Here is a 27,558-nt window from a genome sequence, read left to right as displayed (position 1 = left end):
CACTGTTCTGTGGGATAAGGATAGGAGACGTGAAAAAAGGTCACAATAGAAGTAATCCACTGGTCCCTGGGAAATAGTACTACTGATGGAAGATACAGGTAATTGTTGTCGAGGCAGCTAATGAAACAAGCATTTGCAATGCAATAGGTCTCGCATTTACCTGAGTTTAACCTGCTGGCATTGTAAATGACAATGTATTTTATTTATGTTTAGGTTTTTAAAACATAAATATAAATATAAGGCATTGTCATTTACAAGTGTTGGAGGAGAGGTGGAATGTAGGGTGACCTGTTGCATGCATTATGGACATGGTGGGAACTAAAATTGTATTCAGGAACGAGGTTGTAAGCCATATTAAAAAGGTAAAAGACTTTCCGATACCTAGTGACCCCATAATAACAGTCTTTGGAATATGCCCACACAACTTGGAGTGCCCAACAACAACTGACTGGACACTTATATTACCAGTGCTTTCATTTGCGAACAAATAAGTGCTGGGGCCCTCGTCAGGATGTCTCCGCAGCTGGCACCAGATCACTCCTCGCACAGCTGCACTATAGCACAAGCATTTATAATGCTATAGGTCTCGCAATTGTGAGTTTTTAACCTCTGGCATTGCGGTGACCCTAAAGCAGGCGTCGTGCTCCGAATTAAAATAAAATGTAAATAAATAAATAGAGTGTGGTGACCCTGAGGCGGGTGCTGCACTCCGAATTAAAGTAAAAAAATAAATAAAAAAACAGAGTGCAGTGTCCCTGAAGCGGGCATGAGCTCCGAATTAAAGTAAAAAATAAATAAACAAACAGAGCGCGGTGTTCCTGAGGTGGGTGTCGCGCTCCGAATTAAAGTTTAAAAAAATAAATAAATAAACAGAACACAGTGTCCCTGAAACGGGTGCCGCGCTCTGAATTAACCCCTTCGCAGCTAATGACGGAACGGTTCCGTCTTGAGCATCGGTTGAGCTGTGCTAATGACGGAACCGTTCCGTCATGACCACGCCCGTTTTCATAAGGGCTCAGCACCGGAGGGGAATCTGGATAGCATGCATGGGGTTAAAGTAAAAAAAAAAAAAAAAACATAAACAGAGTGCGTGTCCCTGAAGCGGGTGCTGTGCTCAGCATACATATACAACAAATAAAGCAGCCACCATTGTCAATAAACTAAATAGTGGTCACCTACTAGATAAAGCATTCCGTGTAACTAGCGAAGTAAAAGGTCCATAAATTGAGACAGGGCGGTACCAAGGTGGGACTTAGAAGCAGCATAATGAATCAGAAGCCAGAGTTTACCAAGGGCAATCACACAAGGCAAGTACAAATATGGGAGGAGAGTGGGCAAGGCTTCCGCAGCATACTCTACTACTGCATGCCTTGCAGAGCGAGTTGCGCAGGCGCGCTGCTGCTAGCCTCTACCTAAAAAGGCATTCAATGCCATAAGGATAAACTAGTATCTATTGCTATACAAGGGTGTTCAGATGATCAGACAAAAGGCTACTGTATGTGCTCCGATTTAAATGCACAACTTTATAGAATTGGCAGAGCTTGACAAGCCACATCGCTCACGGGCATGGCAGGTTAGGTGGTTCATGCCATTGGTGCCTGTGCCTTAGGAACTCCTGGCTCCTCTTTCAGTACCTCCAGCTCCCCTGTCTGTATTGCAGCAGGCACATCGGAACTCCTCCTTCAATCGCATGCCTGCTCTCAGAGTATTGAATTCTCTTTGTACCATTTAGAAAATTGTGAAAAACCTATTCTACTCAATATATAGAATGAGTAGTTAATTGTCGCTTCTTTGACTACTTATCATTAAGAAAGTCAGGTGAACAATGTACATGTGCTCTAGAAGTATCCATAGCATGACATGGCATGACCAAAAGCATAACGTAAAATGATAGGGTCCCCCTGCAAAATGTAATGACGGGCATCTGTATCTCCCATATCTCAATAATATATTCATTGGCCTTGGACTGAATGGAGGCCCTCTGAAGGATTAGGGATTGCTTAAAGAGTTGGGCCCCTCCCCCTGCACCCCAGAGGCTGCAGTGACCTGGGTTACACTCCTGGGCACTGTGAAACCTAACATTACGTATTGTAATGTAGAGCAGTGTACAGTGTAACTTATTGTAATGTAGAGTACAGGCGCGCAACACCCATTCGACTCACCGGGCTTCAGCCCCCCCCGTTGTGTGTGGCAGCCCGGGATGAGACAGGTCCCGCGCACACACAGAGCCGCACCCGAACCTTTCACAGGTCTTTAAAAGAACATTTGAATGTTAATTAGACCTTGCAGATTTTTCACCCCTTTTAAGAGCCCCCGCAGCTCCACTCTGCCTACTGATTAAAGGTTCAGCCCCCCCCCCCCGAAATTTTATCTTAGCCTCCCCCCGAAATTTGGCTCTAGTTGCACCTCTGGTAGAGTAGCATACTGTAACGTAATGTAACGTAGCGTAACATAACAAAACATAACGTAACCAAACCCCTAGATGTATTGATATGCCTAATATGAGTAGGTAAGCATTATTGTAGAGTAGTGAAATGGGAGTACATAGATCATTTTACTGAACACCACACTGGCAGACTGTGCAACCAAGCGGCTTAAACCGGCAGGACGGTATTTGATGCCAGAACATATAACTATATATCTAGTCAGGGGGATGAACAAAATTCTTTCAACCATTTTGATCGAGTTACAGGAAAAAACTGTTGTCATCCAATATCATTTGATTAAGACTTGTGTTGAGCATCTGGAACAAATCAGTGGTGGATCATTAGCCTAGGTTACATACAATTTTGAGCACTAATCATTGTCTTATGTCTGTCACTGTGAAATGAGGAAGCATGTTATTTGATGAGGAATAAATATTCAGTTTCGAATTTTCGAATATTGCTTATTTCACAGTTATTGTAGTCAAATATCAACTAAAGTAATGAATTACCCAAAGCCCTCGTAGAAATAGATCTAAAAACTAGTTAAAGTGGTAGTAAGAAAAGATCTGCATTAGGCATTGTCAATATTCAGACTTTTCTTTATACATAAATATTCACTCTTTTTTGTGAAACTCCACACATGAAGTAGCAAGAAAGTACAGTTTTCCTTGAGTCCTAGATGCGCCCAACCCCAGGCACACCTCTAGCACATGGTTTGGGAGTGCCCTGTGAAACAAGGACAATGGCCCCAATATTAGCAACAGCTAAAAAGAGTTTGCTGGATGCAATAATGCCACTGCACTGGTGCTGGGTCATTTTCTCAGACTTAAATCAACCAACCAACAATGAAAAATCATTTATTTGGCTTTGGTAGTGGCTAAAGAGATTATAACAATGAACTGGAAGGCAGGGCATGCTCCCAGTGAGAGAAAGTGGGTAAAAGATCTAACCAAATGTACACGGGCAGCGATCTAGACAATGAAATCCCTCAAGAGAAGGAATGACACTCCGATGCCGGAAAATAAATCTGACACACATCCCCCTTTATGATGTTGCAGTTGGAAATATCTATGTACTCATGCATTGTAATTGTGGCGCCATACTTAGCTGGAAATTTAAATATCTGTAGCGTCCCCTACTTTGCAAAGTATGCAGGACTGGCTGTATGGTGGGAGGAGGGGGTGTTGAGTTTGTTAGTTACGTTTCCATGCTGTTATCTTGTACCAACTGATGTCTTATCAGTGTATGGTATGGTTGAATCAAAGATCGTGGATAATCTGTATTGTAATGGTTATGATGCGCCTTCACGTACTACAAAATTAATAAAGAACAATTTTTAAAAAATAGCACAAAGGCAAAATATTATCTTTGCTCTCATAATGTATGACATGCTTGTAAAATGGTAAAAGTATTTTCAGATGGTTTTTTTTTAGATTGATGACGCATTTTTGAAATACCAAAAGCAAAATGTTAAAGATACGGCTGAAATATTCAAATTCCTGGCATTTATTACAATGATAAGCATCTAAATATTTTGTGAAATGTAAATGTGTGCCACTTTACATCCTCTGCTTCAATGAGTATGTTTTCACTGACTGTTTAAGGCCCGATTCAAGAAATGGTTTGATACAGATGATGCAGATATCGCATGGTGTGTGACAGTGGTTGCATGTAGAATCTTAACCCATAAATCTTAAAAGCCACTTAAAGTAAGGGGATACAATCTCATAAATTGACCAAAAATATCACCTTAAAACTCAAAGGATTGAATGTTAAATGAAAATTCACGTAAAATAATTCAGATTCCAGTCACTTCTAAAAACGGCGATGAGTTTCCTGTGTTGGAAGATTCACATGGATTTCATTTCAATTATGATATTTGGGAAAACAGATGGCCTTCATCTTGATTCGGTCTGCTTGAATTTGAGTGGCTAATATGGAGGAAAGAGCCCCCAGTGATCAGGTTAGCAGTGTTTTGGCAAAAATTAATATGAGAAAATGGACATAAATACATTTTAAAGAAATATATGTATTCTCTTTGTTTAGCTTCGGAATGCAATGGTAAATCGCAAAACCGGAAAATTTTCCATGGAAGTCAAAAAAACTGTGGACAAAGGAGTAAGTATTTTCTGAAACATGAAAAGAAAAACACAATTTCATTATTCTTAAAATGTTTTCAATGTGATTAAATATACTTTATGTTTTGTGCTAATTTATTTTAAGTTCTTTTTATGTAGTTTTTCTTCCATTTATTATTTTCAGTTCATTTCCGATGTCAGTATTAGTGGGAATGAGCTGGACAGTATAAAAGCGTCTACATATAATAAGTGAACCTGAGAAACGCTAGTGAGTAAGAATGTCCATATCAATAACACTCCTTTCCGAATTGTGTAGTTTCTGTGTCGTCTTTATTGTTTCAAATTCATATATTTTAATTGTATCATCTCATAGTTTGGTCCAATCACCGGGTACAAATCTTAGGAAATTTCTTCAGCATTACAAAAAGCCAACAAGTTTTTGCCAACACGTGTTTCGTCTGGCGTTTTGGCCAAAGACTTCGTCAGGGCAAATAAATTAGTTTTTTAGAACTGATATCATTAGATAAAATGAGATTCCAACAGATCGAACGACCAAATCTATTCTAAATCCTAAATGGCGATAATTATCGTAATGACATTTATTACGAATTGGTCGAACCAGCCAATGCTTCAAAGGTTTATATTGCATTCTTACTGAGTAGCCGTGCGCTCTACAAATGCGCATCATTCATTCATTCATATTGTGATCATGTGGGTAATGAGGTGCCATAAACATGTAATGTGACTTGTCATAAGCAGTTTGATATGAGATGACAAGAAGCAGAAGACCTGGCTTTTCAAATAATCTCTCCAGAAAGACAGCCACCTACCCACCTCCAAAGTGCCTGGATACCCTCACAAGCGATTAGCTCGATCCTCAAATAGACATACCAGAACATAACAGAACATAACACAACATAACATAGCATAATATAACTTAACAAAACATAATATTATAAAGAGGGTATAAAAGGTATATGTTCTGTGAATTCATCAGTGATGCTGCTAAAAATGTAAATTGTGATTCCTCACATGCATCCCTAAAATTATATTCATGCTACAGTACTCACTGTCAGTTCGCAGACCAATTAAACTGACTAGGTTGAAAATGCTATTAGGGCTTTGTTTTGCGTCATGTCTTATACTCTGCCTGACATAACCAAGCTCATGAATACATGTTTTGCATGGTAATAATCATCCACTACTACGAAATTTTACAGCAAACCTAAAGAATGTATAGTTTTATGCAAGTGGAATTCGTCAAAGCAAAAACGCCTGCCAACATGTGTTTGGTCAACAGGTAACTGTGACTTCAGGGCGAAGAACCGGTGATAATTCTAACCCAGTCGACGGGCATTAATGAGAGCAACGGATCAGATAATCAATAGTAAAGTAGTCATATGGGCAGGTGCGTCCCTGTTTTGGTGGGGCCTGAGGAAACAAGGTCCAGCCTGTGTACGTCTCGCTGCCGGAGTGCAATCCGGCTGCAAAACACGGACGCACCTGCCCGTGTGACTCCTTTACTATTGATTGCCCGATCCGTAACCTAAAGAATGTAAATCATTATTTATACATAGTTTCTTAGTGAGAAACAGACATGTTAAATGAACAAAGCAGCTTCAAAATTCTGTATGACAGCTCAATTTATCTTTTGGCCACCATGCTCATTGCATTAAAGGATGTAGGTAGCAAAAAGCAACACAGTCAAAACGTTAGTAAAATAAAACGAATGTCTAAACTATTGCATATATAAGTATAGTGACAGTATATTAACTATATCTCTAGTGGTTTGGGGCTAAAACTGGGTAATGGAAATATAAACAGACATAACTATTTTTATAAATTTATACTATAGAGCTACAGCCTTAATTAATATTAGTAGATGACCATGTTACATTTTGGAAGTAATAAAGTGCAAAGATGATCACATCCTCTAGGTGCCTCTAAGGGTCCTTGAACTGCACAGTAAAAAGTGGGCATGCCAAGGTTTCAGCTGACTAGATCTGACTGCGACTGAAGTTTGACCAGTAGACAAAGTGACATTTTCATGTCTCACCCGTGACAGCACATGTGATGCATGTGCTTTCTCTTGCGAGAAATAATGAATACAGAAAGAAGAGCAGCCCGCTCATTGCTTACCATTCGTTGGCTTCAATGTACCTCTTATTTGCTGCATTGTAATTGTCTAGCCGGAGCTGGTTCACTTGTCCTTCTTTTGACTGGAACATGGATTAAGTACTGATTGTTTCAGCATGATTGCTTTCCTTCCACTATTTGCACTGTGATTGAGGTACTATTTTTTTTTCTTCTTTCAAAGTCATACTTACACCGGTTGCTTTTTTCCCTTCCCCTCCCACCCCCGGTGTACATATTGCTTTTTTCCCTACCACCCCTTGATCATTTTGCCTCTTCCCCTCCGACTCCCCCATTGTCATTTTTGCTTCTTCCTCCTCCGTCCCCAGTGTTGCTCATGTTGCTCCTTCCTTTCCCACCCCCATCCTCTCATTGTCCTTGGTATTAATCCTTTAACAGCCATACAAAAAGAAAGCACTATAATGCTGCCATTGCTACCCATGTCCTAGGGCTTTATTTTTGTCCTGTTGCCCTTTCTATTCCACCCTTCTTCTCATTGTCAATGTTGATCATCCCCACTCTCATTGTCTGTGTTGCCCACCCCTACACACCATAATAACAATTCACTTCTTGCTAGCAGGCTGGTTGCAGGTTTTATACAACATATGTTTCTAATTCGCTTAATTGTAGCTCACCATGATTACACAGTGGAAGACCTCTGCATTGTAGAATGCACATTCAGAGGGTTTCTTCTACCTTTGTGGTTTATTCAGCTATGATATTGATGTCAGGTGGTTTACCCAGCCAGCTATATGATAGGGCATTGCTGTAGGGCAAAGGTTTTAAGCTGTAGCATGGAAGCAGTGATGTTCGCCTCTCAGCCTCAGGTCAACATTTTCAGACATTTCATTGACAAACTTTCTTGAAACCACAACACTTGGGGCCAGATGTACTAAAGGCAGATTGCACACTAAAGGTCGAAATTTGCAAAAAATGATTTTTGCGACCAGGGCGCTATTATAATCACACTGTTTTTGTGGAAAGCAGCAAAGGACCATCTCGCCAAATTCCTGTAACCAAGCTTCATTCCAACAAAAAAACACAGACAAAATATCTCTTAAGGTAAGCAAAAGAAAGGCAAACCGAAGTTTGTAAGATATTCAAACATGCAGGAGTTCTATGTCATGACTGGTTAGGTTTTAAGCTTTGGAGTGAGCTAATCTGGATTGGCATCTTGAAACACTTTGAATTTCCTTACTTTTCTGATTTTGAGCTGCAATCTTAAGGCAAGTTAAGTTAAGATGTTTTCTTTGTTTTTAAAATGGACTATGTGAAATGTGAATCTACCTATCTGCGAAGTTACCTTTGTTTTATTTTTTCAGTGAAGAATGCCTTTGGTTCTAATATGTGCTAGGGATATAAAGAAGCAGTTTTAACCTTTGAATAAAACAAGCTATTCCTTTAACAAATTTCATTATAACCTTTTACTTACTAAAACAATATACTGCAAATGTTCCCAGGATGGTCTTAACTATTTGCTAATTTCCCTTGCACATACATAGTGGGACCAACATGTAATATAAATGGGATACACGCTTTAGGAGTTTAATTGGCAAATATTTAAACACGCTCTTTTTTTGTTATAGGCACAATTTACACTAGAATAAAACCTAAAAACAAGGTCCAGACCCACCTAATTTTTGTAATGTGGTTTCTTAAAGGACCTCTGGTGATCAATTTTCATTATTTTCTTAGCTCAGATTTTTCTTAGAATTGTATGAGAATTGTTTTCAGATATGAAGATGTCAAATCCTTGCTTAAAGTGAAACATACATCTCAGCATACCAACTTTAATCCAAAACCTAGGCCATGGCTAGTTACATATTCTCAGCAAAAGTACAGATCTTTCATTACAATGAGCATGTTACGCAGATCTTATCAATATTTTCTAAGTTACAGGCTGTCGAATGTTCAGTTTCAGGCCTTTGCAATCTCAGTGACATTTTAAGTTGTCTGTTTTTCAAACAGTTCAAATCCTATTGTAGATTCTTGCGTAGATTTACTACATATTAACTAATATCTGGTGAAATGAATGTCCAAGTCGAGCAATTTGCTAAAACATAGATTTCCACCTTCATTCATTTGAATTCTCAACTAGGCGTCATATAACATCCTCATACATTTATGTAAATGTGCTTTCTCAGGTTTCTATTTTATTTTCAACGTGTTTGGTGTCTATTCGAAATGTTATGTACCACATTGTATCAATTTATTAACAACTTTACTTCATGATGCTCAATGTTTATGATAAGCTACAGGGTGTCAATTCTGATAAAAGTTCTTTAGAAAGGCACATTGATAAAAGTATTCTGTACGTTTTGCTCGACTTGGGTTGTATTCTAATGTTAAAAAATCACATTGACTCCATATCTTTTGTTTTCTCCCTAACATTTGAACCAAGAAACGAGTATTGATGATGACCAATGACTACTATTACACCGACATCAGGGGTACTCCTTTCAGGTATGGTGCAAGACTGAACACAAAATCTATTATTCCAATAAGAAACATGAGCCATAATTGTTCAATATAAGTTGGTATATAGTCCTGTACAGAATTGAAGACATCAAAGTGCAAAAATTGAGGCTTAGCACTCATTACAAAAACAAAATAGCAAAATGAATAAAATGCTAAGAATGCTATACATGAAAATCTATTTTTGAACTCGGATTTTAGAAACATATATTGTTTGTTTATCCTTAATAAACACATCCTATTCTTTTCTGGAAAGGACACACATAGTACTCCCTTCTAAACTGTCTTTAAATTGAAAAACAAAATCCTGCAAAAGTAGTTTTTGTAGAAGAAACAAACTCACTTTTAGTGAGATAATTTTTTAACAAAAAGCATTGGTGGCAAGTGCTTTGGTTTAAACACGTTTTGTGACAAACTAAATAACGTTGTCTTCTTTGTGAAGTTAGTGGGCGTATTCACATTTTGCCCACACCTTCTTCTCTGTTGTAGGGAGAAAAACATTACTACAGGTAGTATACCTTAATTTCAACAAATTATTATGTTTAAAACAAATTGTATTCCTTATGCTGATTTTCAACTCATTCACCTTAACTTAATCAAATCAAATCCTAGTGGGATTATAAAGTTAGCGCAAACATACAGAACTTGTCAGTGCTTTTAATATCAGGACTCATATATCTTTATTTCGGTGCATTACAGCCCAAATTACATAGGCTATGTCTGTACTGAATGTATTAGTATATTTAATATTAGGTTTTTTTCTGTTTCTGCAAAGAAGTTTCATTTTGAAATTTTCAAAATCCTAACTTCTGTGAATACCGAAATAAGTAAATGCCTTTTGTGAATACCAAAATGGTAGTAAGTTTAGGATTTTGTTCTGTGAATCGGGCCCATAATTTGTTGGCGCCCCCCCAATGGCTACCTCTGCCACAGATTCCCTCACCCCCACCCTTTTACAGTGCCACTCAAGTCTCCAGAACCACACTCTCTCTGATTTATTTAGTTTTATAGCACCACTCATACCAGTGTAAGGTGTCAGAGCACTTTACATCACACACACATTGGACAGAGACGATCATAGGTGTGTAAATCAGTGTATAGAAAATTTTACATCAGACAGGACTACAAGGTGTAGTGTAGGAGTAACATGTCATCGGTACTGGTAGGCAAGATAGATTAAGAGTCCTTATTCTGGAAAAGCACAAATTCAGAATTTAAAATGTAAAACCATTGCTAGAGGTTCTCTTTAATAATAAGAATTGTTTTCTACCCAAATGAACCTTTTTCACAGGATTAATGTAATGAAAGACTGAGCAAAAAAAATATAGCTCTAACATATACCTTGCAATTTACATGCAGCTCTTTAAAGACAGTAAGTAGCTCAATGTTCTATATTAGTGGTTTGACTTACAAACGACAAGTAACAAAAGAAGCTCTCTTATAGAAGCAGTACCCCACTGATTATTTACATTACATGCACTTTTTTATCTGCATGGTACACGTTCTTAGCAGCAGGCACTTTAACCCTCTGCCCTGCCTTTGGATGAGCCAAAACTTCCACTAGACAAACATCTGTCTCTTTCCAGGAAGATGATTAATCACCACAATTATCTTGACATTTTAATTGATGCTGGAAAGTATCTGGAGGGCAGGAACTCGACAGTAGGTGCTTTTTAAATGATGATATACTTGCAAAAATGATGCCCCCACCCCAAGTCAGTGCCCGGTGCAGTGGCACTGATTGCAGGGCCCTAGAGCCGGCCCTGGAAATATTAGCATGCCACTATGTTCTCTCATGTTCGTAATATGTGACTATTAATAGCAAATAAACATTCCACTCTCGGAGCAGTGTATTGCCCTTAACACCCGCTCAATTCGAATATATGACAGTGGACCCATAGTACTGCTTCTATACTGTGTTTGAGGTTTTCTGTTAGAATTCATCCAAAAGTTCAACTGAACTTCTGGCATTCATAGGGGTTATTTGCCAATTTTCACTTTTCCAGCAATTTAGTTGAGACTAAGCATGTCCCTCCCAATAATGTCAAAATTCAGTGTACTAATTCACATATGACTGGAACGAAGAAGGAGAAACTGGAACTGAGCTAAGCATATTGTCATACCTGACAAGGATTGGGGATTTCAGTTTTTTTTATATTAGAGCTGTTATGTCATCACTTTCCATAAAGGCCTATCAATAGGGATTGTACTATTACAATTCTCTTCAGGAAGAGCTTGTAACCATTCTATGATAAGCTTGATGGAGTATCTTTGCAATGTTACTTTTTGGTTAAGAATAATAATTAGGACTAAAGACTTGTTCGCTGGGACACATGCATGAGTACATTTATCTATCCTGTGCTGTATAACACCTACAGTAATGACATTTTATCAAATTATCTTCAGGTGTTTTTAGAGCCTACTTTATGGCAACAATTTAGAGAGGTTAGTGAAGTTGATTCAACAATTAAGCAAGGAGCATTCTCTTGGAAAATAATACCAGTATACTTATGTAAGCATAGTGCAACAATTCTTAATTTTCAGATGTGCTCAACTGAAAGCTCTAACACCTCAAATTCCCCTCAGAGTGCCAGTTTTTCACGTTACCCACATGTCAGTATGGACCTTGTTCAGGTTTAATAGGCATAAGAAGTCTACTGGCTAAGCTGCAAACTATGGAAGAGATTTTGAGTTCAAATCTCAGCCTTTAAGGGATTCAGAAGTGTCTGATCCAGGACGAGTCATATTAGTTTCCACTTTTTATCAGTTCGTGTATCTGCCAAAAATGAGACTCAAGCGCAATATTGTATTATTTCCACCATTTTCATTACGCTTGTCATGTAAAATTTCTTGCTCAACTAAGCCATGTTGTAACATTGCTGAATAGGACTCTTCAGTTAATGCTCTGGCTCAACATTGTCTTACAATAAGGTCTTCTTCTCAGGCTCTCTCTCTATCACTAATACAGTGTTGTATCTATTCTTAAATTAACAATGTGTGTGAATACCTGTAAAGGAAAAGTCATATAATCAGAAATGGAAAACAATTTTTTATGCAGAATGGTAAACAGGCCTAGTAATGGCAAGTTTAAAATACTAAATCAGGGGTGCACATTAAATATGCGAGTGCACTTTTAAACACAATAAATTTGTCTTGTCAGTACATTAGATTCATATTTGATGTGGCATACGGTAAATGTTTAAAAAGCATTTGTAAGTGTGGCTAAGAGCTACAATTTATATTAAATATATCCATTATTGTTTCTAGAGTAAACACATTCTAAATATGTGAAGATGGGTTATTCATCAAGTCTCCAAAGATTAGCTAATTTAATTTGGTTAAGGCACACAGTGTTATGTCTGATTTTCTAATTCTACAGTAAATGCACTCTAATAATGATGTCAAATGCAACATTTCTTATTAATGTCATTAGGCCACACAGGAAACATGTGCTAAGTGCATGGTTAGGTTAGGGTGGTCACCCTGCGTCAGGTTGTAAAAGTGGGGTCAGAATTATGCTGTACCACTGTGAATACTTTAAACTTCATCAGTGCTCTGTAATATCAGACTACAGGGTGTGTAGGTTTGAACTGTTTCAGGAGCCAATGTCCACGTGCAGATGTACCAAGCGAGTGAGTGATTGCTTATTCATTATAGGCTTATTGAGTTCTTGACAATTGACAGTGGCAAAATGTACTGGATATACAGATACATTGTTTCTCAGTTTATTCAGGTGAGTGTTTCAAAGCTACGAAGTAGCCTATCCCACTGTGCTAATATTTGTTTAAGATACACAAACTGTATTTAGTTAAACGAAGTGTATGCATAGGAGATTCAAAGAAGTATGTTTAAAAATTCACTTGGCTAAAACTGGGAGCGTTTTACAGACCATTTTATGTGTTGATCGTGTCTGTCAAGCATTAATACAATAAACAAATATAATGTTCCACGTTAAACACTTAAAAAGCAGTGCGCCAAATGTAATTTAAGTAGTGTGCCATCTTGTTTGCCAGTGATTTTGAAATTTACTTGTTTATCTTTCTTTTATATAGTTTAGGTGTGGCTCTCTCAAGAGGACATGGGAAATATTTCTTCAGAGGGAATGTCAGTATAGAAGAAGGTAAGATATTGAGTACATGAACCAATCTTATGCCAACTCCAAGAACTGTCCAAAATGTTTTCGGAATAGTTGTAATTTTTACTCTAGTTACAGCCGATGGAAAAAAAGAAGTCACTGAAAAGAACATGTTAACAAACTATCATTTCTAGTTTAGTTTTGTTCAATCAATCAGCCATTCAATCAATAAAAAAATAATTTCTTGTACTTGCTTTTAATTAATAACTATATACAAATTGCTGATGAAAGTCGTAATCCAAAGCATAAAACAGTCAATAAAGTATACAAATGTTACAACGCCTAATCTGACACTAAAAACTGTTCCCACACAGTGCAAAGTGATATACATTTGAAATAACAAAATGTTTGCTATGCACGCAAATGTACAGTTTACATTAGATTCCACACCACTGTGAAAGTAATCACAGTTGCAAAAATAAATGTCAAAGAAGCTGGAACTGAGCTGCAGACACTACACAAAATTCGGGGAGGCTTGCCATCTGGGACCCATGGAAGAGACCCCACTAACCAAATAACCATGGATGAAGAGAAGGGTAACAACTCAGTGGACTACTCTGCAGCCCTCGCCTGGCAGAGTCTAGTAGTATGCAGTAAAATAGCACCACAGCCTTGCACAGGCACCACGGTGCAAGAGTGGATTGGCTTTAATTTTCAACAATCATACTGTGTGTGTTGTACAACAGTGATCCCTAAAATGTGACTTATGTGGATCCCCACTTAATCATTACTGAAATCTGTGCACCTACAGTGAATACATTTTGGAATCCAGGGAGCATTTTTAATTTTTCAGTTTTAAATTTTGCTCCTTTACTTATATACAGTTTATTGATCTGTTCATGTTATTTAATTTTCTCTAAAATGTAAGCTAAAAATAAGAAAAGGTGGGTCCTTCTTGGACAGTCATCATGCAGAAGCCATTGGTGCCTTTAACTGATCCTGACCCTGCCATTGCCTGTATATATTCTTTAACTAAACAGCTTCTGGTCTGTCACTTGCTTTCCTGGTTTACCTGGGTTCTGGTGCTTACATTTCCCGTAGGCTCAGAGACTGAGAGTTGCAACCTGCAGCTCTCAGTCTTCTGAGCCCAGAGGAGGCATAGAGCAAGAGAGTGTGGCTTTGCAATTGCACTCTTAAGAGTCTCCGCTACCCACCATCTGTCACCAGGGCCAAGACTACACAATGCTGCTTCATTGACTGAGGGAAACAACACAAAGCTGCTGTCACTTGTGTGTATGTATGAGCATGTTTCTGCATTTCAGGAGAGTGGTTTCTGCCTTTATATGTGGTGCACATTCAAATGTCTTTTGATCTTTATCTAGAATGAGTTGGCTTTAAGACACATTCCTTATCATAGCTATCCCTTGAGCAATAATGGTCATGGAATATTGCAGACATGCTTGGCATAATATTTACTACCCTATCCCCTCCCACCACCCTGGAATAGTGTGGCGACATCAAGGAAATGGTGGCTTCTGGCATGTTGTAGGAATCCTTGGAAATATGGTTTCTACCTATCTCTGAATGATACTGCTCATTCAAGATACACTATTATGAAGCCCATAACCTTAGTTTTCTGTTAAAAATAAAACATTAAGTTTATTTTTATTTTTTGATGGTACATTTATGCAGTTCTCAGCTATTGTTAAGTCCTGATCTTGTGTTTACGAGCTTGTAGCTAAGAGAGGGAGCAGAGTTACTAAAGATCACAGATAAGGAAAGCATTTTTGTTATGGCTAGAATGTTTGCTGGTGAGTGACCCAAAGTGAAGTTTGGAATGACTTAATGATGAGATTTGCCACTGAGTATTTTAAAGTTTGGAAAATTGGGAAAAGTGCTATACCATGTACACGCAAATGAGCATAGAGTCGTAGTCGCAGTTTTCACTTAGTCAGAGGCTTTCGGAAATAGTCTGTGGGATCAGGAGTGCCCTACCTCCATCCCTACAATCTATATCTGGCTTGTGCCTCCTCCAATCATCAGGAATGTGTTTATTCTTCTTTATGCATAGTACAATATAGCCAAATATTCGTGCGGGATGGCATGCATTAGTAATGCTCATCATTTCAGTTGAAAAAATATAATATAATGTTTATGTATTTTGAGGGGGGCATGGCCAGCCAAGATGGTGGACGTCTCTCCGTGAGGCTCTGGCTTCCGGCCGGCGACAGCGGCCTCTAGTGCCCATTGTAGGTGTCCTCACACATCGCAGTGCCCACCTTCGGATCCCGGAGGTGGCAGGGATCATGCCAGTGTGCCTCGATCGCGGAACAGCGGGGATGATAATACTCCGCCAGCTGCCTTGGCGAGCGACCTCCCCAAGATGGCGGACAGGCACCGGATCATCGCTGGCCTCTAACGGCTGGCTAACCCCAGTGTCGCCCGGTCGGATCAAGCAGGACTGAGAGGAAAGTAGCTGTCGGACCTGGCTGACCGGTCATTGAAACAACGGACTATCCGGATTGTCGAGCTGCGACACAGCAACAGCACTGAGGGAGGCCCCTCCCTCGACTGGCCCAGCCTGCAAAAACAGATCCCGAGCCAGCACCCTGGGTCATAATGAGGCAGCGGCGCTCAACAAGTAGAGCGAAGGGAGTCGGAGACCGGCACCACTGGGGATGTGTGCCCTACGATCATCAGGTGATGCGGCAGCGGCCCAAGCCCAGCGGCCCAGAGACTGTGTGCAATTCATGGGGCGAGCGGCCGCCCCGCGCTCAGTGACTGCCTTCAATGCCCCCACAAGACCCCTGCAGGGACAGGGTAGCCCTCCGGGAAGCCCTCCGGGAAGAGACATCCTGGGAGGGCAATACTGCCTAGACGTCACGCCCGCAGCGCCACAGAAGTTCGCGAGCGCGCCCTCCCTAGCCGACAGCAGGTCCATAGTTGCGCAGGCAAGGCCGGGGAAGTGGGCCTGCTGCCCGTGTGCTCCAAAAGCGGCAAAATTGGCGTCTACGGCAGAGGCATCCGCAGTGCTGCTGGTGGGGCATAAAAGAGGGAACACTCTCGACCGACGACACCAGCCCCCCTCTTACAGCCAGTGAGAGGCCAGTCCACATCAGAACACAGCGACTAGCACCCGGAGTCCAGCGTCGCGCCTGCAGCGCACCAGAAGATTACAAACGCGATTGGGTTCACCCTCCCCCACTAACAGCAGGGCCACAGTAGTGCCGGGGGTGTGTGCCTGCTGCCCGGGTGCACTGAGAGGAGGCTGGGTAACCCTAAACGCATTGAAGCCTGGAAAGAAAATGCGCCATTGGCGTCTGTGAAAGAGGTATCCTTGCAGCCGCTGGGGGGAAGTAAACGGGGAACCCTGTTGACTAATGACACTAGCCCCCCGCTCACAGCCGGTGAGGTGCCGCATTGTATCGGCGCTAAAACACGGTGACCAGCACCTGACGCAGGGTGACCACCCTGACACTCCCTGCGAGATAAAGAACCGACTGTCACCCCAATCACATTCTTGGCACCGCGAGGGAGCGACACCCCGGGACACCATCGGCCTGGACTGCTACGGGAAAGCGCACCAACACCTCGCTTACAGCCTCACGCCCGAGAAGCGGTGCCGGCAAGCTACCACTGATCCTTCAAACGGCAAGACCAGGGTGGACCGCCAACAACTGCCGGAACCAGAAAGATACACCGGGAACTTGACCCCCCCCTCATTATGGGCCACCCACAGAAGACGCCCGCCCAGACGCCAGCCATCACCAGGTCACAAGATGAACCTACCAGAGAAGATGCTATGTCCAGAAAACTGGACCAAGTCTTAGCGGCCATAGAACACTCCAGAGTGACGATGGAACATAAGTTTGACACCCTGGCCACAGACCTTAACATCTTGCGGGATGACCACAGGAAGCTCGCTGACAGGGTGAACCAGGGTGCAGCGACAATACAAACAATGGAGCCGCAGGTGCAACAACACCACCAACCCTTTTAAGATCTCCAAACCCGGATCCAGATCCTTGAGCATAAGACGAACGACTTGGAGGGGTGCTCCCGCAATAGCAACATCCACGTCATGAATCTGCCGGATGGGGTGGAGGGGGCCGACCCGGTCAAGTACATCACAGACTGGATCACAACATTCACGCCTGCTGAGGAACTGACCCCCCACTTTTCCATCGAACGGGTGCACCGAGTACCAGCGTGAAAGCCAAAGCCGGGCCTCCCCCCAGACCCTTCCTGATTAAACTACTACACTTCTGGGATCTGGACACCATTCTCCATGCGGCCAGAGTTCGGGGTTGATTGCAAGTAGAAGACAAGCAAGTGATGTTGTTTCCCGATTACTCCCAAGCAGTACAGCGTCAAAGAGCTACCTTCCAGAGAATCAAGCGCACCCTGGGTTAACAGAATGTTCAATATGCCCTCCTGTTCCCGGCTCGCCTCAGGATTGTCCACGACAGGAGCACACACTTCTTCTCTGACCCAAAGGAAGCGGACACCTGGGTAGAACAACATCTTCCGCGCCGAGCCAACGCCTCACCCACACGAGAGAGTAGAGGGGGTCGACGACCTCGAAAACTCACCCTAACACAACTAGAGGTACGGTCCAGCCCCTCGGAAACTGACTCCCCGGACTTGACACAAATTATCGCTGAGCGCCAGAAAGCGGTGAGGGCGGTGGCCGCCCTGGACCCTGGGACGAGAGGCTTGGACATAGAGGAGGGCTCCCACCTTTTCAGCTCAGAGGATGGAGGCAGTGATGCGCCCGAGTCCCGGGAGGGCTCTGTGACACCTCCCATGGTGACCCCCCAACCAGCGGACACTTTGATCTAACAAGGTAGCAGCAGGCACAGGATACTCAGCAAGATCAACGACTCCTGAAGCTGGACCATGGCCGGCAGCAAACCCGTACCGCTGGTCGAGCTCAGAGACCTACTGACTGTTGGCCTATATTGGGGAGATCATCAAGGCCTGGGACTTCGGGATCGCAACGCCTCCAGAGGACACTGCACTAAAGCTTTCAATGACCGCGGAGCCGAGCCGGAGAGATGTCCTTCCATGACCCCACGACAACGAACTAAAGCTTTATGCAAACCTGTTTGGACGTGTTGCCTCGTGCAACGGTCCCCGATGTTGGGACTGTTTCCCAAAGTTGCAGTTTTTTATCCCCTTTTACATTCTATTTCTCACAGTTAGTCCCGAGCTAGCGAGAGGAGCACAGAGCGAACAGCTTAGACTTCTAGAAGACCGGGGGCCGTGGGAGGCGGGCGGGGGCGGGTCGGGCGGGGTACACGCCCGAGACAGACACTCGGATCACACAGACGCCACATGACACAAAATGTCAAACACAGACTTCAAGATCCTCACGCTCAACGTCAGGGGCATGCACACGGCCAGCAAGCGATATTCGATATACGCATATGTGAAGCATCAGAAAGCCCAGGTGGCCCTCCTGCAGGAGCACACTTGACGGCGCAAGAGGTAGGCCGACTGCATAAAAAATGGCGTGGCGTGATATGCGCCACTGAGTACTCCGCTTTCGCTAGAGGCACACTCATATGGATTAGGCTGGGGGTCCCCTTTAAAGAACACGCCAGGATCATCGACAGGGAAGGCCGTTATGCAATACTTTTAGGCTTGCTAGAAGGCCAGTCAATCCTTGTGGGGTGTGTGTATGCCTCCAACACAGATCAGGAACAATACTGGAACACCCTAACTGGTGTCCTGGCCCACCATGCATGCATACCTTGGCTCCTGGGAGGGGATTACAATTTGCTCTAGACTTACACCTTGACAGATCTCACCCCCCACCACTCCACTCGCCAGCACACAAACAAACGCAGCGCTTCCGCCGGTGGCTGGATCACTGTTCCCTAGTAGACGCATGGAGAGCATTACACCCAGCCGAGCGGCTCTACTCCTTCCATTCCATACCACACGACCTGCCGGTGAGACTAGATTGGTTCCTATGTACCACAAATCTGATACCCAAGATAAGACATGCAGACTACATGGGGCGAATACTATCAGACCATGATGGGCACATAGTGATACTTCGCTGGCGGCCTCCTCACCCCCTGGTCCCAAAGTGGAAACTCCCCCAGGAGTGTCTCACTGATCAAGTCTTTCGCCACACTCACGGCGAGTTCATCAGAGACCACTTTCTGCACTACACTGGCACAGCCTCTTCCAGGGCAATAGAGTGGGACGCATACAAAGTTAGTGCTAGGGGTCACTGCATTCAGCAGGTGGTGGGAGTACGGCGCACGCTAGAACAGGCACTAAGCGGAGCGGAGAAATCGCTGGCAGATCTCTCCCGGGACACAGATCAAGGGAAAGCCACACTTGTGCAACTCTCAGCAGCGAAACTTGAACACGCGGAGGCTATGAGAGACTTGCGCAAATATAACTTCCGCGCTTATGCGACCCGAGCACATAGGGAGGGCAATAGAACGGGTGCGCTCCTAGTTTGGCTGACCAAACAGGACACGATGGCGCAACCCATCACGGAACTTACGAACTCACACGGCCGCCTAAAGCACTCCCAACTTGACATCTTACACATATTCCACGACCATTACGCTGCGGTATACCGCGCCTCGGCGTCGACGACAATGCGCGAATTACCCCAATTCTTAAGCCCGTCGTGCATGCCTGTCATATCCCCGTGGATAGGAAAGATCTAGACAGTACGATTACACCCCACAATATAAAGCACTCTACAAACTCGCTAGCAAAGAAGAAAGGGCCTGGCCTGGACGGCTTCCCCCTGGAATACCTCAAAACCTTCGTGGCTGACTTAACACCCCACTTGGCGTCCATATATGGGGAAGCCCTAAGGGCATCCTACCAGCCTCGTTCCGCGAGTCGCTAGTCGTAACATTCCCAAAACCGCACAGAGACTCCACACTTCCGGCCTCTTATAGACCTATTACACTACTAAACGCAGACTGTAAACTCCTAGGGAAGCTGTTAGCCGACCGCTAGAGTCAAATCCTCCCAGCACTGGTACACCCCGACCAGTGCGGCTTTGTCCCCTGACCTCCAAGATAAAAATCGGAAAACTAATCTCAGCCCGTTTCCAGTGGAGAGGGGAACCAGACAGGGGTGTCCCCTCTCCCCCCTTCTGTTCGCACTGGCTGTGGAGCCCCTGGCAATTCGATTGCTGTGGGAGGGAGGGGGATGGGGCCTCCCGATCGTGGGCGCATTTCACTGCGTCTCACTATATGCAGGCGACCTGCTGGTCTATGTCCGGGACATAACGAGCGATCTCACGCCCATCTGGCGTACTCTGCAAGAGTTCAGAGATATGTCAGGTTTCAAAGTAAACTGGGACAAGTCAGCAATATACCCACTTAGCCCAGACCTAGCACCCCACGATTTACAGGTAGGCGCGCAGACCCTAAAATGGAGTACGGCGGGCCCCAGATATCTGGGCATGCGGTTATACCATTCTCCAGAAGACCTTTACGAGGGTAACCACCACAGCGCACTAGTGGGCCTTCGGTCCGCAATAGGCTTCTGGAAGACACTCCCCCTAGCGCCTATAGGGAAGATAGCCATTGCCAAAATGATAATGGTACCCAGACTTCTGTATCATTTCACTAACCTCCCGGTGATTCCGCCTCGGTCCTTCTTCCGAGAGCTGGAAACGCTCCTTACAACATTGATCTGGGGGGATGGGCGACGCAGAGTAGCCCTACGCACTCTGCAGCTACCCACTACGAGTGGAGGTCTGGGTGCCCCATCATTCAAATCATACTTTCTAGCTGCGCAGCTCCAGTGGCTGTCTTATTGGACAGCAGAGAGGCAGATGGGAGAGACGGTCACCGAAAACGGGGGGCTACCTCTACCCCTCCTTCGGCGAATCTTGATGCCAGGCTCCAGGCCAGACCGCACATACCCAGTGCACGTCACCAAAGAGCGGCCACTATACTCCCCGCTGCTCCCCCGAGTAGGCTTCCCCCAGAAAGAGGGATATTACACTGACAGAGACCTGCAGACGTGGACAGACAGCGGGGTGTCAGAAATGGAAGATCTGTTCCATGAGGGACAATTGAAGACATTCGAACAACTGATTGTGTGGTACGACCTCCCTCCTGGGCAATTTCCAACGCATAGACAAATGATAGACAGCAGCCAAGCATTCTGGGACTCGCGGGCAGGAGAACCCCCAACGCACCCAGTGTTGCACACAATACTGCGCATGGGGACAGGCAGGCACCTGGTGACATGGCACTACAAGGCCATTCGGGAACTCATTGAAAATCCTCTAGACAGGCTACGTCAATCCTGGGAGGACGACATAGGATGAGTCCTCCACGACACGGAGTGGACACGGGCGTTAGAGTACCCCAAAAAAGTTTCCCGGAACGCCCGCTTCAAAAATATACAGTTCAACATTTTACACCAAGCTTATCTAACGCCCGACAAGCTGCATAAATATTATCCCGACACGGAATTCCGTTGCCCCTGATGCCAGTTGCTGAACGCAACCTTTCAACGTATGTTCTGGGACTGGCTGTCCCGGCAAGCATACTGGGACAAGGTATACCGTACGCTGCACGCGCTGGTACACTTACAACACATTACCACATGGGAGGCTTGCGCCCTAGGTATCTATAAGAGGAAGAAATCCGAGAAGTGGCAGTGGCGGTTCACATCCTTGGCCATCCTCCTGGCCAAACGGAATATAGCCATGCACTGGAAGGCCCCTACGGGACCGCCAGAAGCGGCCTGGGTGGGAGACCTGTAAATAAGTGGGGTGCGGCAGAGGAAGAGATCCTAAGAGATGAAGAGGTAAAAGGTGGACGCAAACACCCTATCTCTATGGAGTGGGCACACCTGCTGATACAGTTTAAGCTCGAGATGACAGTCCGAGACACCCCAGAGCCGAAGCAGTCCCAAACTGACGATCCCCCTCGGGACCCCAGCCCACGGACCCAACCACTACTGCACACATAGCGCCCCTGTAGGGTAGTCGATGCACCACGATGGCCTACCCAGTAGATATGGTCATCTGATACGGCCGCAGATCTTCCCCCCTCCCTTTGTCCTGCTAGCCCCCCCCCCGCAACACGCACTGCCAATCCCACTGGGCGGTGTCCGCCGGGGCACCGCCCAGAAGCGCCGTGCCCCTTCTGCTCGCCGTTATCCCTTTCTAACGCTACCTTCCTCCCCCTCCTTCCCTTTTAACTCCCCGGGGGTATCCCGCCCGCGGATCCCAGTTTAGTCTCAGTCGGCAAGTTCAAGTCCGACATGTTTACATATAACATTGCTGTTAGCATAAGTTGAGTAGGGTGGAACACTGACGGAGGGGTAACAGTTCCACACGACCCCATAATTATATCGTCCAAGGGATCAGGTACACTAAGACATGGTATTTTGCAACAAGTTAGCTCACTAATGAGTTCAGGAACTCAATGCACCATTGTCACACCCAAGAGACAAAGTCCAACCTGTCGTCATTGAACCACAATTGTAATTGTCATGTAATGATAGCATCTATGTTGATTGTTCTGTGACCTATCCTGGAAATGTAAAAAACCCTAATAAAAAAATCTACACAAAAAAATACTTTTTGTGTATATTGTTTCTGTTCATCTAAAGTACCTCTATGTGAATTTGTTCATTTAAAAAAAACAGCTATATATACATCTTGAATACACATATATTAAATGTCTGTTCTTACACTGCTAAGCATGGTAACCTAAGAGTGTAATATTATTAGGCACTGTTTCATAGTGATGGTCAAATGTGAGTGGCCATCCCTTTTTCATTGCACTAACTGAAAACATTTAAGGAGTTTACAACACTTTTTATACACTTCTCTGTGTAAACTGTTTTCAAATGCTCTCCAAACTAATTCTTGTTTCAGGGCTGCATGACCTAGAACATCCAGATGTGTCTTTGGCTGATGAATGGTAAGTTTTAATTAGTTAAAATGATCCAAAGTTCAATTTCTCTCCATCTGTTTTGCTATTTTATATCCTCATTCAACAACAACAAAAATCTGTCCGTGCCTGGTCAGATCTGATCTGTGGTGTCATTCTGTTCTTCAGTGTACAAATTACCAATGACAATATAATTGCAAAATGTGTTCAACATTCAATAAGAGACATGTGAACTACTATTCTTTCTGAAACTTTTGAGTTTGATGTTTTTCTCACATATATCCTTAATAATAATTGTTAAATTGTCCAAAAGCCAAATTAAAAACATGAGCGGAAACACAATACTCAGCTGGAACCCCCCAGTTTACTTCCATAATCAAATAGAAGTATAGTGTAATAAAGCCCAAAATCAGTTTCAATTTTTATAAATCATAGCATGGAGAAATCAGGTTGTTGGCACTTATACAAGAGGTCACGGATGGGATTGTATTTTGCACATTCCGTCCACCTTCCCTTTGGTGATGCTAAGTGATTACCACCATTAAACACCTTCCTTTCAAGGTGGTAGAGGACCATATCAATCCAAAGGTAATGACTAAAAACAACTACTCTTTTTCATTTATCACTATTAGATTTAGCATGGAGGCCAAGAAAGAGATTAATTAAAATTATATTTGTATTGTGTGCCACTGTTAGCAGCACAGATTTGAGATTCCCACTGAATTATGTATACTACTAAAACAGTAACAGTTTTCAGGTCTAACAATATTTTTAAATCGTTATTCAACAATAAACTAGTTGTTTAATTTCTTTATCACCTTGAAAAGTATTATGGTGATAATTTTCACATAGTGCATTGTGAAATTTTCTGGATTCACTATGCTGTGCATTATTCCGCGGCCCAAGGGTGGGAGATTCAGCAGGAAGCGTGCCGACGTCACTGGAAGGACACCAACAGGTGTGACGTTGACGCCCACCTGGGCTACAAAAAAAAAAGAGAAAAGACTACGATTCCGGACCCAACCACTAGACCGCAGAATAATGCACAGCATAGTGAATCCAGAAAGATCTTCAAGCTGCAAAACTACACTGACAGGTAAGAAACTATTCGATATCACTTATCTAGGTGCAGTGTTATTTGCACCCACATCACTAGTACTCGTAATTTGCAGGTTTTTTAATGCATATGCTATGTTATCACCCCATCAATGTAACAGAAAAATATATTTGGATGTGATGTATAACATAAGAAAATTAGATGCAATATTTAGCATTTTTAGGTCTGGCTTGACAACACTGTTGTTACTGGTAACAATTCTTTCAAATGTACACAGATAGGCTTTAACTCCGCCAGGGGAGTATTGCTACCTCACATCATGCAATTGACTGTTTAGTTATGGTATGTAATGTTATGCAGATGTGTAGAGCTTACTATTACCCGGGAGGGTACCCTGGTGCTGAGGAGATGTGAGTATAGGCACACCTAGGGCATAAGTGATCACTTAAAAAGCTAGGGCTTTAGCTTACTGTGGAATTTGAGAAATGAGGAGGAGGATCTAATGCATAGCGGTAGGTCAACCCATGCTTTAGGAGTGATCTAGGAGAAGTCTCAACCGTCAGATCTGTTTTTCTGTATGCATGGTGTTTGTACAAGTAGGAGTCCAGATGAACGGAGGTGTCTTGAAAATTTGTGAAAGCAGATACAATTGTTGAGGTACGCTGGTCCAGTGTTATGTAGTACATTGAAAGTGTGGGAGAGGAGTTTGAATTGTGCTAATTTGTGAATGGGGAGCCAGTGGCCCTCCACCAGGGTGGTGTGATGTGTGTGTGTGACATGGGAGGTGATTCTGAACACCGAGTTCTGAATGGTCTGTGTAGTGTCTTGCGAATTAGAAATGATGGAACCCTTTTGGCTCCTGGTAGACTCTGTAAAACTGTGTCATAACTGTTGGAGAGAAATGAAATAAAGACTGGTTTAGAATGTAGGGTTCGCACACAGAAGAATAAAGTTGTTTAATACTAAGCTCTGTGTGTGGCATAGTCATTGGCAGGTACCCAGGCTGGGGAGAACACTACAACTGGCAACGAGTTAGGGAATAAGTAATCCGAAGATCAACAGTGCTCTCCTTAACCTCTTGGCTGCTAAGGCATTATTTGAATTCTTCTTTAATTTCCATTGAAATCAATGGAAAGTCCATGACGAGTTACCCTTGTCATTAGCAGCCAAGAGGTTAAGAGTTTGCTATTGTCCAAGCAAACTGCTCATGCATGCCATATTTGTTGCAGTCAAAGTATGGAACAGACGCTTAATGCATATGGTGTGAAAGCGCAACTCCAGTCGCTAAAAAGATGTTGAAAACAATGAAAGCACTGCTAAGAAATCTACATATCAGTGGCCAAGAACCTGCTGTTCAAATCATACATAAAGGTACCATGCTACTATGCAATATTCAGTCAAACGCAATAAGGAGTGATAACACAGAAGGTGAATGCAACCATGTTTTCAAAGAGACACCGCTTGTGTCAGCAAATAGCAAAATAACGCTAAGATCAGAAGCTCTGTGAGTCATAGATCAACCATGTGTCAGAATGTGCAAATTGACATTCAGAATAGAAGAAATAACCGACTTACCAAACCCATTAAAAAGATTCAACATACCACTGTACTGGATGAAGTGGCTCAAGGAGACATGCTAAGGTTGTGCCTACTGAGCCGGCCATATATGAACTGGCCAGCCACCAAAAATGCTGAGTGGAGCTCACAACATTTTCACAGGTCTTTGAAGAATAAAGAGCAGAGAGCGACTTTCGGAATACTGAACTTTCTCAAATGGCAGCTAAGAAAGAAGCCATGTTTCCAATCACAGGCGATTCCGAGGCCAGCACATCACAAGGCCCCAGACAGGGTTTGCACAAACAAACTTACAGTGATCCTCAAACAGCATCAGAAACAATGCTCCTTCCAGCCCTACTAAGTTCCACATTGGTATACAATGGTTCTGCATTCCTGAAACAACCACCACCATTCGATATTTCCAAAAAGCTGAATATTTACGATAAATGGACTGGTTGGATAGAAACATTTGATAATTTTGTTGATACACTTGAAGAGACTGATAACAAAATGGTTCTCAAGTATCACAAAAATCTTGCTGGTAATGGTGCAAAAGAAGTCATAAAGGAAATGATGCAAACTGATGAAGAAGTCACATATTGTCAGATTAAAGATGTGTTGAATCTCAAGTTTAATCCAATGGCAAATGTTGATTAAGAATGATACATCTTCAACCGAGAATGTCAGAAAGTTGGTGAAACCATTGATGAACTTGTGAAGAGACTAAACACACTCATCACACTCGTACATTCATTGATGATGAAGGAGATATGCATCTGAGAGTTATTGATGGATGCTTATCAGATTCATTCAGAAGACGAATGCTGAGAGAAACTTTTAGCCTGTAGCGAGTATTAAAGGCTGCCAGAGCTGAAGAACTTGTTGATAGACAAGCTGCTGACATGGAGGATGCATGCTCCCAGAATGAATCCATCATGAGTGTGAAAAGTAAGCCAAAACAAAAGACTGAGGGACAGAAAGTGTTGTCTACATCTAAAATAAGTTGTGTTTTAGATGTGCATTTTTGTTTCCAATTGAAGATAAATGTCCTGCACTTGGACAGATATGTAAAGGCTGTGGGAAGGAGCACCATTTTGTGATGGTTTGCAAAGTGAAGGAAAAAGTAATTGCGTCATGGCCATCAGAAAGTCCAGGAGCAAATTTTGACGTACACCCACAAGGCCAATCGGCAACATCAGTTAAGAGAAACCGACAGTGAACTAAGTTGATCTTCATCAAATTCATCCCCAAACAGTTCTTCTGTATCAATATTAACTCAAAGTGAAGAAAATGATTGTGCCATGTAGATGTTTTCCTCAGAAAAGCCACTTGTAAAGACATGCCAAAGCACCAAAGTCATTCAAACATTTTCCAAAGATTACACTGAAAGTAAATCGTTGTTCGAAACCTTTCATTATTGACAGTGGTGCATCGGTAAACATTATGCCTGAGGAGAAATACAATGAATTATATCTATTGTCGCAACTTATGCCATTTTATTTATTTATTTATTTAGAAAGTTTTATATAGTGCAAACTTGATCCCGAAGGATTTCAGAGCACTTTACAATTTGAGGCAAAGGTAACAAATCAGAACATTAGTCTAACATTGGGAATCTAATGGGCATTGAATCAACTAGAACAAACATAACAGCACAATATAACCTGAGTGCACGAATAGGAATGGGCTATGCGATGGAGCATAGAGAGTAACGGGGATTGTAATCCATAGTCCACAGATAGGATAAACAGAAAGATATAGAGGTTCTAGGACTAGAAAGGCTACTTGAAGATTTCTGCTCCGAAAATAATCCGGATTTGAAGTAATCTGGCATCTTTCCTGAATAGACAGTTCC

General features: G+C 42.9%; 1 protein-coding gene across 2 annotated transcripts in view; it reads left to right on the top strand.

Moving 5' to 3' along the window:
• CACNA2D3 (calcium voltage-gated channel auxiliary subunit alpha2delta 3) overlaps positions 1 to 27,558 on the top strand; it is a 2,559,454-nt gene that overhangs the window by 1,784,702 nt on the left and 747,194 nt on the right. For both annotated transcript variants that reach the window (XM_086939135.1, XM_086939136.1), the window contains exons 19-22: positions 4,473 to 4,544; positions 9,039 to 9,100; positions 13,165 to 13,232; positions 23,074 to 23,119. In XM_086939135.1, the coding sequence (XP_086795261.1) occupies positions 4,473 to 4,544; positions 9,039 to 9,100; positions 13,165 to 13,232; positions 23,074 to 23,119 (248 nt within the window). The remainder of the gene's footprint in view (positions 1 to 4,472; positions 4,545 to 9,038; positions 9,101 to 13,164; positions 13,233 to 23,073; positions 23,120 to 27,558) is intronic.

The sequence above is a fragment of the Lissotriton vulgaris genome, chromosome 9, assembly GCF_964263255.1.
Source record: "Lissotriton vulgaris chromosome 9, aLisVul1.2, whole genome shotgun sequence".
Lineage (NCBI taxonomy): Eukaryota > Metazoa > Chordata > Amphibia > Caudata > Salamandridae > Lissotriton > Lissotriton vulgaris.
The sequence above is the reverse complement of the archived record's forward strand: the minus strand, read 5'-3'. Positions and strand labels throughout refer to the sequence as shown.